This window comes from Dama dama, chromosome 20, assembly GCF_033118175.1.
Source record: "Dama dama isolate Ldn47 chromosome 20, ASM3311817v1, whole genome shotgun sequence".
NCBI classification, from domain to species: Eukaryota; Metazoa; Chordata; class Mammalia; order Artiodactyla; family Cervidae; genus Dama; species Dama dama.
In genome coordinates, this window is record NC_083700.1 from 86364470 (window position 1) to 86379323 (window position 14854).

Sequence of the window (14854 nt, forward strand, 5' to 3'; positions counted from 1 at the left end):
ATCTGTTTTAATAAAGATTATTAATAAAATAAATTTTATATAAATACATATTTATTTTAATGTGTATTTAAAAAAATAAAAATATAGTGAAAGTATAAGACATAAAGCTCTCATAAGTTTGCTCCTAACTCTGCTCTCTCTGCCAACTTATTTTGCCATTAATTTTTTTTTTAGCTTTTTTAATTTCTTTTTTAAAAAATTATCTATTTTAATTGGAGGCTAATTACTTTCATTTGTACTTAATGTTAAATTTAAATTCTTTATGTTTTAATTATGTAGAAATCATAAATATATTCTTAATATTAACAATAATTTTAATATTACATAAAAAATGAACTCTTAGACCATTCTTCCCAGAGAAAACCAGTTATCAATTGTCTGTTCTAGATTCTTCTAAGTATTTCCACTCACAAATGTTTACTGTAGAAACACATAGTTTAACCTTATAGGAGTTTGGTTTTTTAATATGTAAGTAGTATGCTATGCATAGAACATGTTTTTCTTCATGGAACCATGAGTTTGGAATATTATGTCTCAGGTATGCATAAATCAATACGTATGAATGTGTGTGTATTAAATACTGATGAACAATATTCTTACCATAAGGTATACAAATCTTCATTGTACAATTCAAATTCCAGCTGCCCAGCCCTGTCACACAATAACTCTGTGATGTTGGCTGAATTAACTTCTCTGAGCTACCATATCCTCATCGTAAAATGGAGATGAGATTATCATTGTATTAATAATGAGGCATAAATGAGCTGGCATTTATAAAGTGCCTGACACACCTAAACCCTAGGCTCATGTCTGTTAGACATGCATACAGTGAGGTCCACAAAGGGTGAAGAATGGACGTAGATCTGGTCTCGCAGGCCCGTGTGGCTGCTGGTGCAGCATATACTCCGTCATGATCCTCTCTGGGAAGAAGGGGTGAACACCAACTCCCACAATTCCAATTGGAAGTAGAGACCCAGCAGAGAAGTGGCTTGACATTCAACCATAGAGTGAGCTACTGTGACCCTCATCTTCCTACTTTCAAGGCTCTACCTGGGCCACTCCACATGGTTAGACTCTCAGCCTCACCCTTTCTCACTTTCTGAGCTTCTCCATTGCAAGGCACAGTGTGGTAGGTGAAGCATCCAGCCTTTCTCCTCCAGAGACAGAGTACCCTGAAGAGGCCAGCAAAGAAGTGCTACCTGACTCACCACCATCCACACCTCTTTCCCTTGCCTTTATATAAGAATTCCTACAGTTCCACCTTGATCACGCATGTCCATCTGTACCCCCTTCTACATCCCACTACTACTGCAGGACAAGCCCCATAAGATGGTCACCTTGTCTTTCCTCTGAAACAATGTTTGCAAAATATTCCTAAGCATTTCTCTGCCTATTGACTCTGTTTTAAGAACTTCCATGGCTCCTTGTTTTTAATTCCTGTAGACTTAAATCTGGGTGAGTTTAATATTTCCACCCAGGCTTTCCAAGAGACAAGGAAAAATTAAAATAACATGTAGCAGGTTTCTGGAATTCCATCGTAAATTTGCACCCTAAGCAGTTGTTACCTCTCCTCCCTGAATCCCCCAGAAGCTTTGATGGCAGCCCCACCCTGCTCAGCACTGAGCCAGTTCTGACCGTGGAGGGAGTTGGTGAACACCACCAGCAGGTGGGGTTTGGAGTTGACTTTGCTGTCCCCATCAGAGTGGGAGAGAGGAGTACCCCCAGAGTGGCCACAGGTCTGACCCTTTCTTGAGCCAAGCCCCTGATTCTCCCTGGGAGGTGGGATCACTTCCTGTCTCATCAGACTGGACTGCTGCTTTAAGTCCCTCCTCAGTCTCCTAGAGTCTCCCTCTGCCTCATTGCTGAACTGGCCCAAACCCAGTGGTCCACTTCCCTTAGACGGGGCTGACCTGTGACCCCCCCAGTCCCTTCTGCCTTCTTACCCCCAAACAGCTAGTCCAGGATTCTGTCCCTTAGCAGCTCACTACTGAATTCCACTTTCAAGTTTCGCCCCCCGCCGCCTTTTCACCAGGCCCTTCTTTCCCCACCTCCTCCTCAGCACCCCCCCCCCTTTTTTTTTTATAGAGGATGGTATTTGAGATGAAACATCTATATTTTTGGTTTTCTTCTCACAACAGTCCATGAGATGAGTGTTTTAACTTGCATTTTAGAAAAAAAAGAAAAGGAACTGAAATTCAGGTCAGGAAATATGCTCTCCAGATAAATGGTGTGGCCAGAATTAGATGGGGACAGACCCCTCTTTCTTTGACTGCTCTATGCTTCCTGGGGACAATGAGTGGGTAACTACCTTCCCACTTCTGCTTGGGATACACCTAGACTTCAGGAAACTACTGATCATGGTTGGCTATGATACCTTTCTCTAGCTTTCTGTATATTTACCTGAACCAAAGATGGAAGGAGCTTAGGTAACATCTGTTACATTAATGCATGCGGTTTGCCACTAATAATGCCATGTTCTCTTAGTGGAAACGTCTGGTTTACAGATCATGAGGAGAAGGATTTATCAAGCTCCACATGGGCTTACTCAAAAAATAATGTTCTTCAAAGCTGCCCATGCTTTGTGCTGATGAAGTTCTGGTGGAGTGAGGATTGAATTTTTGCAAGTGGTTCTATAATTTGCAAGCCACGGGCAGCACTGGAAGCTGTCACCTCAAGGAAGATGTGCTTTAGCAGATTTGTTCTTCACTGAAAGGAAACCAGCATGCCAGAGGCACAAGGAAAGTTGGCCAAGGAAGTATCTCTGTAATGGTGCCAGAGTCGAGTTAATTTCACTGTGGATGCTGGGACTCACCTGAGGAATAGTGAGGAGGATGTCAGTGGCATTCTGTAGGGCTGGGAACTAGAGAGGGGAATCTATGTCAAGGACGCAACAGCCAGATTGAGAAGAGCCTCAAGATTGTGAAAGAGAGCCTGAGGATAAAACATGAGAAGAGCCAGTCTCCAAGCAGGTGAGCAGGGGGCAGAATATGGGTAGAGACACCTGTCAAAGCCAGAGGATAGAGTGAAGGGCTCTGAGTCAAGGGAGTGAGGCAGCTCAAGTGTCACAAACAGTATCCTAGAGATAATGCTACGGAGCCAAAAGAGGAAGTAGTTCCTTTCCTTGGGATAGCCAAGGAAGGCTTTGCAAAGGAGGTGACATTTAAGATGGATCTCGAAAAGATGAACATGAGTTCTCAGGATGGAGGATGGGGATCCAAGAGGAAAGCCCATCCAGACAGAGGAAATGATAGGTACCAAGTAGCAGAAGTCACAACGTTTAGAATTTATCAAAGGAGATCCAGGATTTGACCCAAAATATCATGCATTTTCTTGTAGAAAAGAGGGAAAGAAAAAGAAAGTAGGAGAGGGAAAGCAATGAGGGAAAAGAGAGAAAATGCCATTCCACATTAGAGATACATTTTTTTCTGTCTTACCTACCTTTTGTGTAATATCCAAGAGGTAATACAGAAAGCTATGAAATAGAAAGTATGAAAATGAATTTCAGTTCTGGAGCACTGAAGCCATGGAAAGTGAGTTCCAGGGGAAAATTAGAAGTCATTCAAGATGAAGTTTCCTAACATGAACATTTTTTTCTTTCTTTTATGCATCCTTCTCCTGCCTACTTCTTCCCTTCTCTAATTTCTGAGGTTGGAAATGGGACAGGGGTGGAATTTAAATTATTTTTTTGGTTTCTAGCAGAATTTAGGCTGGGAAAAAAATGACAGGTAAGCACTTTCATTTTAAAAATGAGAAAGTTGGGGTCAGAGTACAGAAGGTTACTTTCAAAAGACCTCAGAACTACTGAATGCCAAGGCTGGAAGTAAAGCCCCCATCCCTCCTTTCTTAACTCAAGTCTGTGATCCTCATAACGTCTCCAGCCTACACTAAGAACCTCTGCTTGCCCCTTCATCCTTCCTTGATGCAGGACACAAGTACTGGCAGGATGCTCCAGGGTCCAGGACCAACCCATGTGGCAACTTCAGGATTCGCCAGTGAATTCTGCTCCAGAGAAAAAGACTCAAGTGTGTTGGTGCCTATGAGCTAGCTCTTTCTTCTCCAGGGACTTCCAGGGATCCATCTGAAGAGCCTTTGATTATTGTCATTCCCTGGGGACCATAAGAGTTAAGAAAAGAGGTGAGAAGGAGGGAAGGAGAGCAAGAGAAACCAGATTCCAATTTCTCTCCAGCAAAGGAGAACTAAGGTTTGACCTAACAGTCTTTGACTCAGACTTTACCTTTATTAAGTAATAATGTTATTTAAATTATAATAGAGAACATTTATTGGACTTTACTTTGGTTCCAGGTACTATGCAAGTGGTGTGTCCACATCATCTTTAACCCTGACAAAATCCCAGAATGGCTTCAGCATTCCCATTTTGTTGATAAAGAAACCATAGAGAGTTTAAAGCCCTCATCCAAGGTTACACGTTGACAACTTTGGCAGCCTCAGGATTTGACTTCAGATCACCCTGACTCCAAACCTTATTTTTAAGAATTGTGTGACCTTGAGCAATGCGAGTTCCTCATCTGTGACACAGCAAATAATAATAAAAATTCATGTTGTGGAAAGACTCATAGAATAAATAAATCAAAATAAATAAAATAACTGCTACCTATCAGGATTGCCATCAGGATTAAATGAGTTGATAGGGGAAAGTGCTTTGTAAACTGCAATACACCATACAAATTTTATCAGTATTATTATTCCCCCAAATCTGGTTGTTCCCATAAAGTAGTCTATGGCATATATTTATGACAACATGACTCAGAAACAATTTTCATTCTGATGGGTTGCCTCCCTATCATGTTATTAAAAGGTTAAGGAAAATGAACAATGGAGGATTAAGATTAGATCTTTCACACATGAAACCACAAAATCAATAAAGCCCCCCGTAATCCATCCGACGTTATGAAGAAATATACCCGAGGCACCCGGAACGATTACTCAAGGAAATGTCAACAGGTATCGACAAGAAACCTGGCAAGGCAGCCTTGGCCGAGGCTCGGCTGCTGCCTCCCCTCACTCTAGCATCCTCCTGGAAAACGGAGACTCACTTTCGGAGACATGGAGCAGTGAGTGGACTAAGAAGAGGGGCCCTTTTCCATCTCACAATTCTGTAAAATTTATGTTTCTGCATTTGGGTCAGAGCTGCCTGGGAAAAATGATAGCCTAAACAGCACCGTGGGGAGCATGTGATTACACTTATCTGTGGCCAGTATGAAAGCCCATTTTTATAAAACCTGCTGTGATTATCCTTACCCTATGATGGTCATTAGCACTGTGGTTCTTATTCAGTATTTAGAGGATGCCAACTCTGTTGCTGGACACCTGTGTGATTGGGGCCAAGGCTGAAAACTCAAAGTAGTGCGTTCTCCTTGGAGGGTTTCTTCTTCCTGCCCACCCAGGAAGGGATGCCTGGAGATGTCAGAGGAAGATAGAGTTCTGGTGAGTGTTGTGGTCTGCTTTTGGTCAAAAGTCTAAGATTTGGCTAAAGTTAAGATTAAAACCTGGCCCTAAGGTGCCTTAAGATAGTATGATAGAGCTCCCTCATCCCTTCTACTTAGGTAAGGATACAGCAAGTTGGAAAACAGCTAATGAACCAAGAAGGGAGTCTCACCAGACACCAAATCGCTGGCACCATGATCTTGGACTCCCAACCTCCAGAACTGTGAGAAATAAGCTTCTGTTGTTTATTAGCTACCCATTCTGGTGTTTTGTGATAGCAACCCGAATGGACTGAGACACTCACATTTGCACCCTGCAGCAGGGCTACAGAGTCTGTGCATATCCGCCGCCCACATTGCCCTCTCAGGAGACCGAGGATTCCGTCTTGTCTGGCTCATGCACAAAGACTGCGGTGTCAGTTTCCAGGATCAAGAGAGCCTCTGAGAAAGAGCAGAGACACAACTAGGCAAATGCAGTCATTCAAACATGGGTCCAGGGTCATTCGACTAGTACATTCAGGACAAATAGAAACTATCGAAGTAATATTGTGCATAAAAATCAAAATTGTATTAAAATTCACGTAAGACTTCTAAAATAATTCATTTGTACATCAAGCAGTTTTTTTAAAAAAAACCTTTCTTGGGCTGGTGTCATCTTCGTTCAGTTGTGTCTGTTGTGTCTGACTCTTTGCCACCCCATGGACTGCAGCACACGAGGCTTCCCTGGTGTGCTACATTCACGATCTCCCGGAGTTTGCTCAAACTCCTATCCATTGAGTCAGTGATGCCATCCAGCTATGCATCCTCTGTTGTCCCCTTCTCCTCCTGCCTTCAACCTTTCCCAGCATCAGGGTCTTTTCCCATGAATCAGTTCTTCGCATCAGCTGGCCAAAATATTTATTGGAGCTTCAGCTTCAGGTTCAGCATCAGTCCTTCCAGTGAATATTCAGGACTGATTTCCTTTAGGATTGACTGGTTTGATCTCTTTGCAGTCCAAGGGACTCTCAAGAGTCTTCTCCAACACCACAATCAAAGGCATCAATTTTTTGGCACTCAGCCTTTTTTGTTGTCCAACTCTCACATCCGTACATGACTATGTAGCTTTGACTATACAGACCTTTGTAGGGAAAGTAATGTCTCTGCTTTTTAATACCGTGTCTAGGTTTGTCATAGCTTTTCAGGATGAGATGGTTGGATGGCAGCACTGACTTGATGGACATGAGTTTGAGCAAGCTTCGGGAGTTGGTGATGGACAGGGAAGCCTGAGGTGCTGCAGTTCATAGAGTCGCAAAGAGTTGGACACAACTGAGTGACTGAACTGAACTGAACTACTTCCAAGGAGCCAGCATCTTTTAATTTCATGGCTGCAGTCACCGTCCACAGTGATTTTGGAGCCCAAGAAAATAAACTCTGTCACTGTTTCTATTGTTCCCCCATCTATTTGCCATGATGTGATGGGACTTGAAAACCATGATCTTTGTTTTTTGAATGTTGAGTTTTAAGTCAGCTTTTTCATTCTCCTCTTTCATCTTTATCAAGAGGCTCTTTAATTCCTCTTAGCTTTCTGCCATAAAGGTACTATCATCTGTATATCTGAGGTCATTGGTACTTCTGACAATCTTGATTCCAGCTTGTGCTTCATCCATCCAGGCATTTCACATGATGCACTCTACATGTAAGTCAAATAAGCAGGGTGGCAATATACAGACTTGATGTACTCCTTTCCCAATTTGAAACCAGTCTGTTGTTCCATGTCCAGTTCTAACTGTTGCTTCTTGACCTGCATAGAGGTTTCGCAGGAAGCCAGTAAGGTGTCTGGTATTCCCATCTCCTGAAGAATTTCCCACAGTTTGTTGTGATCCACACAGTCAAAGGCTTTAGTGTAGTCAATGAAGAAGAAGTAAATGTTTTTCTGGAATTCTTTAGTTTTTTCTATGATCCAACCGATGTTGGCAATTTGATCTCTGCTTCCCCTACCTTTTCTAAATCCAGCTTGTACATCTGGAAGTTCTCAGTTCACATACTGTTGAACCCCAGCTTGAAGGATTTTTAGCATTACTTTGCTAACATGTGAGATGAGTGCAATTGTGTGGTAGTTTGAACATTCTTTGGCATTGCCTTTCTTCAGGATTGGAAAGAAAACTGGCCTTTTCCAGTCCTGTGGCCACTGCTGAGTTTTCCAAATTTGCTGGCATATTGAGGGCAGCATCATCTTTTAGGACTTGAAATAGCTCAGCTGGTGAGTCAGTATGATTTAGGTGCCCAGGTGATTCAGCCTTGCCATTGACTCTGCTGTTTGTCAGCGCTGTGTAGGAGCCAAGGCCACAGCCTTCCTCCCCAGCACAAGCTGCACGGTGGGTACTGGCTGCACTAGAGAGACATGAATGTTCCCTCTGCCAAGAGGGCTGTCATTCTAGTCTTGTCCACTCTGGGTGCTAAAATTCTCTCACCAGTAGACAGATACAGGAGCCCATCCAAATCTTGTATCCTGCCAGAGGGACGTAAACATTGAAATTTATGCAATTAACCATCAGGACAATGGCAATAATATTAATTGTTAAAATTTTTTGAAATCCTGCTATACATGACACTGTGCTAAACACCCTCACCAACCTAAACAAAAAAGTTGGTAACTTGACACAAGTCCACTCATCCAGCAAGAGGCAGGCTTTATTTACAACCAGACATTCTGACTGCAAAGCCAGTTCTCTTAATGTGTATGCAAGGCAGGCCTAGTGTCATATGTCTGTTATGACCCAGTAAAGCTGAAATAATGTAGAACATGCTAAGGAGATGCTAGACTGGGGTCCTGACGTTGACGTCTTCGTCAGCTAAGGGTGCAGCCGCAGGCCAGGTTGGACTATGCCTCCTGCTTTGTTTTGCTTGTCAGGTCTGTTGATTCTCTTCTGAGTGTCCCAGCTCCTCTTTCTGGTGCTCTGTCTCTGCATTGTGTCATTTCCATGTGTCAGGAGTCTTCAAATCCTTTGAAGGAAGACCTTGGTCTTAACACCTGCCAGTTCTCAAAGTTGGTGTGAGTCTTGTCTTGATCAGAGAATTGCTGCTTTACCTGTGAGTCTGGAGATGATGTTTTCCCATGGTGGTGGGACAGTGGCATGCCCAGCTCTCTAATCAAAAACCCCTGCCTCCCTCTGTAAGCCGTAGTTTCTAGAAGCAGTGCTTAAAGAAAGGTATTTGCAGACTCTTTGGAGGAGTAAGAGGCTCTCCTGCTTAAGACATATTTAAAAACAACAATGTTATTAAATGATGCCACTTCTTGAATGAGGTCGCTGGTCTCCAAAGATGGTTCCCAGTGACCCACACCTCCCTATATTCACCCCTGTGTGTCTCTTCCTTACACAAGGGCTGGCCCTGTGACTCACGGTAGCCAATTGAATGAGATAGAAGGAAAGTAGCACCAGCTCCAGACTAGAGCTTTGGTCTGGCAGCTTCTTGGCACTCTGAACTGGCATGTAAGAAGCCCCAAGTGGAGTGGTCACCTAAAGAAAAGGCCTTGATAACAGAGGCCCCGGAAAGCTGCCCAGCCGAGTCAACAGGCATATGAGTGGAGAAGCCATCTGGAATGTTCCAGAACCAGTAGACATCATATAGAACAGAGATGACCACTGCTGCTGGCCCCTGTTCAAATTCTTGACCTCCAGAATTGTGAGTAATAGTAAAATAATTGATGTTTTAAGTCACCAAGTTTGGGGATGATCCTTTTTTTTTTTTTTTTTCCAGTGGGTTTTGTCATACATTGATATGAATCAGCCATGGATTTACACGTCTTTGCCATCCCAATCCCCGCTCCCACCTCCCTCTCCACCGATTGCTCTCGAAACATCCCACCCTCGCCTTCTCCCACAGAGTTCAAAAGTCTGTTCTGTATTTCTGTGTCTCTTTTTCTGTTTTGCATATAGGGTTATCATTATCATCTTTCTAAATTCCATATATATGTGTTAGTATGCTGTAATGTTCTTTATCTTTCTGGCTTACTTCACTCTGTATAAGGGGCTCCAGCTTCATCCATCTCATTAGGACTGGTTCAAATGAATTCTTTTTAATGGCTGAGTAATATTCCATGGTGTATATGTACCACAGCTTCCTTATCCAGTCATCTGCTGATGGGCATCTAGGTTGCTTCCATGTCCTGGCTATTATAAACAGTGCTGCGATGAACATTGGGGTGCACGTGTCTCTTTCAGATCTGGTTTCCTCAGTGTGTATGCCCAGAAGTGGGATTGCTGGGTCATATGGCAGTTCTATTTCCAGTTTTTTAAGAAATCTCCACACTGTTTTCCATAGCGGCTGTACTAGTTTGCATTCCCACCAACAGTGTAAGAGGGTTCCCTTTTCTCCACACCCTCTCCAGCATTTATTGCTTGTAGACTTTTGGAGAGCAGCCATCCTGACTGGCGTGTAATGGTACCTCATTGTGGTTTTGATTTGCATTTCTCTAATAATGAGTGATGTTGAGCATCTTTTCATGTGTTTGTTAGCCATCTGTATGTCTTCTTTGGAGAAATGTCTGTTTAGTTCTTTGGCCCATTTTTTGATTGGGTCATTTATTTTTCTGGAATTGAGCTGCAGGAGTTGCTTGTATATTTTTGAGATTAATCCTTTGTCTGTTTCTTCATTTGCTATTATTTTCTCCCAATCTGAGGGCTGTCTTTTCACCTTACTTATAGTTTCCTTTGTAGTGCAAAAGCTTTTAAGTTTCATTAGGTCCCATTTGTTTAGTTTTGCTTTTATTTCCAATATTCTGGGAGGTGGGTCATAGAGGATCTTGCTGTGATTTATGTCGGAGAGTGTTTTGTCTATGTTCTCCTCTAGGAGTTTTATAGTTTCTGGTCTTACATTTAGATCTTTAATCCATTTTGAGTTTATTTTTGTGTATGGTGTTAGAAAGTGTTCTAGTTTCATTCTTTTACAAGTGGCTGACCAGTTTTCCCAGCACCACTTGTTAAAGAGGTTGTCTTTTTTCCATTGTATATCCTTGCCTCCTTTGTCAAAGATAAGGTGTCCATAGGTTCGTGGATTTATCTCTGGGCTTTCTATTCTGTTCCATTGATCTATATTTCTGTCTTTGTGCCAGTACCATACTGTCTTGATGACTGTGGCTTTGTAGTAGAGTCTGAAGTCAGGCAGGTTGATTCCTCCAGTTCCATTCTTCTTTCTCAAGATTACTTTGTCTATTCGAGGTTTTTTGTATTTCCATACAAATTGTGAAATTCTTTGGTCTAGTTCTGTGAAAAATACCGTTGGTAGCTTGATAGGGATTGCATTGAATCTATAGACTGCTTTGGGTAGAATAGCCATTTTGACAATATTGATTCTTCCAATCCATGAACACGGTATGTTTCTCCATCTGTTTGTGTCCTCTTTGATTTCTTTCATCAGTGTTTTATAGTTTTCTATGTATAGGTCTTTTGTTTCTTTAGGTAGATATACTCCTAAGTATTTTATTCTTTTTGTTGCAATGGTGAATGGTATTTTTTCCTTAATTTCTCTTTCTGTTTTTTTCATTGTTAGTATATAGGAATGCAAGGGATTTCTGTGTGTTAATTTTATATCCTGCAACTTTACTATATTCATTGATTAGCTCTAGTAATTTTCTGGAAGAGTCTTTAGGGTTTTCTATGTAGAGGATCATGTCATCTGCAAACAGCGAGAGTTTCACTTCTTCTTTTCCTATCTGGATTCCTTTTACTTCTTTTTCTGCTCTGATTGCTGTGGCCAGAACTTTTTTTTTTTTTTTTCAGTGGGTTTTGTCATACATTGATATGAATCAGCCATGGATTTACACGTCTTCCCCATCCCAATCCCCGCTCCCACCTCCCTCTCCACCCGATTCCTCTCGAAACATCCCACCCTCGCCTTCTCCCACAGAGTTCAAAAGTCTGATCCTTTTTTAAAATGTTTTTTTTTTTTTTTGAAATATAGTTGATTTACAATGTGTTAATTTCTACTATACAGTAAAGTGATTTAGTTATACACATATATATATACTTTTATATGTGTGTGTGTGTTTGTGTATGTGTACCTTCTTTTTCATATTCTTTCCCATTAGAGTTTTTCACAAGATATTGAATATAGCTCCCTGTGCTATATAGTAGGACCTTGTCCATCCTGTATAATAGTTTGCATCTGCTAATTCCAAATTCCTAATCCTTCCCTCCCCCTTGGCAATCAGAAGTCTGCTCTATGTGTCTATGGGTCTGTTTCTATTTTGTAGATAACTTCGTTTGTGTCATATTTTAGATTCCACATATAAGTGATATCATGTGGTATTTGTTTTTCTCTAACTTATTTCACTTAGTATGATCGTTTCTAGGTCCACCCATGTCGCTGCAAATGGGATTATTTTATTATTTTTAACGGGTAGGTAATACTCCATTGTATATATGTACCACATTTTCTTTGTCCATTCGTCTGTCAGTGGACATTTGGCTTGTTTCTATGTCTTGGCTTTTGTAAATAGTGCTGCAGAGAACAGTGGGGTACATGTATCTTTTTAAATTATACTTTTCTCCAGATATATGCCCATGAGTGGGATTACAGGACTTTTTGACAACTCTGTTTTTAGTTTTTTGAAGACCTCCATAGTGGCTATACCAATGGTATAGGAGGTTCTTTGAGATGATTCTTTATGGCAACACTGGATAACAGAAACTCTGTGTGACAGAATGTAACATCATTAGTTGCATCAGTAATTCAAAGTCTGATCACTTAACCACTATACTGTTCGGTTTGGGTTTCCAAGTGCAGGTAAGTTTTTCCAGAGTTCCTTCCCTTCCCCAAACCATCACCCTAATAATATCAGGCAAGTATATGATTTTACTTATAGTTACTCAGGTCATCATTATAGATATGTATGATTATTCAAGTTTATTTCCTCTAGGAACCTGGGAGCTCCATGTGGGCAAGAAACATGGGTTTTATTTACTGATGCACCCCCCACTTTAACACAAGGCTCCCTGCACAGTAGACATCAAAAATATCTAGATATTTGAGTGAATAAATACACTGGTATGAAGTTCAGAGGAACTAAAGCATAGACTGAGAAATATTCATTTGCCAGGCTAAGAAGTTTGAACTTGATCCACTAGTGAGTGAATGAACAGATGAAAAGCTGGCTTAAATTTCACCATTTGCCACAGTTAATCCACAAAATCAATGCAACTACATAATCCATTGAGTCATTTCAAGTCCCCCAGGTAATTAGTTTCCTGGCATATTGCCAGGCGGAATCCTATTTCCCCTCCTCACACATTTCTAGCATTCCCGGAAATAATCTGAAATAGAAAATGAGTATTCAATGTTTTATTTTTAAATAATTGCCTGTACTTTAATCTAAAAACATTTACAAAAGCGTGTTACTCTGTGTTGAACTCCAGACATTTCATTACCTATGCCAATAACATCAATGGACTTTATGGGGTCAGTGAAATATCCTTAGACTCTGGGAACCAGAAGAGTGTTTCATAGAAAATATGATGTACTGTGCTCTAATATGAAACATGCAATTATGTATAGATTCTGAGAACCACTAGGTAACCTATGAATCATCCACTTTCCCCATGTGTGAATCCCAGAAACACTGCTACTTAATGATATTCCTTGAAGTTTTCCCCAGTTTGAGAACCACATTAAAAGCATAGTTTTCAAATTCCATATATAAAATTAAAAAGATGGTAACGATAACACTATATGCAAAACAAAAAGAGACACAGATGTACAAAACAGACTTTTAGACTCTGTGGGAAAAGGCGAGGGTAGGATGTTCTGAGAGAATAGCATTGAAACAAGTATACTATCAAGGGTGAAACAGATCACCAGTCCAGGTTGGATGCATGAGACAAGTGCTCAGGGCTGGTGCCCTGGGAAGACCCAGAGGGATGGGATGGAGAGGGAGGCAGGAGGGGGGGATCGGGATGGGGAACACATGTAAATCCATGGCTGATTCATGTCAATGTATGGCAAAAACCACTACAATATTGTAAAGTAATTAGCCTCCAACTAATAAAAATAAATGGGGGAAAAAAAGAAAAAATAAATAAAAGCATAGTTTTCATCACTGTCAGGACCCATCTGTCTGCTAATGTTTCTTCTTTACCCCTTCTTCTCACATATACTGTAGAATCTCTCTGATCAGCGCTCTTGTCAATGACAAGGAGCCAGCAGCATGCCCTTTCCAGCGCGGAATCACTAGCATCAAATCTAATTGTACCTAGGAGGGCTCTCCCCGATCTTTCCAGTTGCGTTTGATAAGTACTTCCCAGATGAAGGAAGCAGAGCCTGCACAGCTGCCCCTCCTCTCAGCATTCTGGCCAGCCCTCCCTTCGGAGCCCACCACTGACCTTTCCCATCTAGCTGGCCTTCACAGTGCTGACCACCCCATCAGAGCTGGTCCTCTGTTCCTGACGCACTTCCTGTTTTCCTGAACTGTCCTGCTTATGTACAGTGTCCTATGTCTGTTCCTCTCTACTTGCAGCCAGAAAGAAATATGTATCTACCCTTTATCAACCATCGACAATAGAAGAAACAGGGCATGTGTATATCCAGAGAGAAACACATATCTGTATTTCTTTGCAGAGATAAACATATAATAGGGAAACAGAATCCCATACCCATCAACAGAAAGGACAGACCAAACCCTGGCATAGACAGGGAGCCTCCTTTGCTGCTTTTCTGCCACCACCAGCACTGTGTCGAAGATATTGTCTACTTAGATGGCTGTTTAGAACCCATGACTCCTTTCCAAGGGATATTTGCCAATTCCACGGGGGTGAGAATGAGAACTGTGGGAAAGAGAGTGTATTAGTTTAGGTAATATGCCATAACAGGAAAACCCTGAAATCTCTGCAGCTCAGCACAATAGACATTTATTTCCTTTTTATTGGCAATTCTTATGTTTTGGGGCTTCCCTGGTGGCTCAGAGGGTAAAGCATCTGCCTGTAATGCAGGAGACCCAGGTTCGATACCTGGTTCGGGAAGATCCCCTAGAGAAGGAAATGGCAACCCACTCCAGTATTCTTTCCTGGAGAATCGTATGGATGGAGGAGCCTGGTAAGCTACAGTCCACAGGTTGCAAAGAGTCAGACACGACTGAGCGACTTAACTTTCACTTTCTTTTCTTTTGTTTTTAATTAAATTTTTTCCTTAATCTTTATACAATTTTAAGATTACACTCTATTCATAGTTATTGCAAAATATTGGCTATATTTTTTTGTGTTGTACAACACATCCTTGAACTTACATTACATCCAATAGTTTGTACCTCCCACTCCCTGGCCCCTTTTGTCCCTTCCCTCTTCTCTCCACTGGTAAACACTAGTTTGTTCTCTGTATCTGTGAGTCTGCTTCTTTTTTGTTATAGTCACTATGTTGTTTTACTTTTTAGATTCCACAGT

At 41.4% G+C, this 14854-nt stretch overlaps 2 protein-coding genes and 1 non-coding gene across 6 annotated transcripts in view; all 3 read left to right on the forward strand.

Moving 5' to 3' along the window:
* The window catches only part of DAB1 (DAB adaptor protein 1), a 338270-nt gene extending 334211 nt beyond the window's left edge, over positions 1–4059 (forward strand). For all 4 annotated transcript variants that reach the window (XM_061121780.1, XM_061121781.1, XM_061121784.1 and 1 more), the window contains one exon: positions 3926–4059. In XM_061121780.1, coding sequence (XP_060977763.1) covers positions 3926–4040 — 115 coding nt within the window. In that variant the 3' untranslated portion in view covers positions 4041–4059. The remainder of the gene's footprint in view (positions 1–3925) is intronic.
* An 828-nt stretch (positions 4060–4887) lies between these two features.
* Positions 4888–14854, forward strand: part of C8B (complement C8 beta chain) — a 59504-nt gene continuing 49537 nt past the window's right edge. Inside the window, exon 1 of the mRNA XM_061121773.1 lies at positions 4888–5445. The gene's annotated coding sequence lies outside the window, so the exon portion shown is untranslated. The remainder of the gene's footprint in view (positions 5446–14854) is intronic.
* On the forward strand, positions 14366–14437 carry TRNAY-GUA (transfer RNA tyrosine (anticodon GUA)). The gene has a single exon. It is a non-coding gene; the product is annotated as a tRNA-Tyr (tRNA).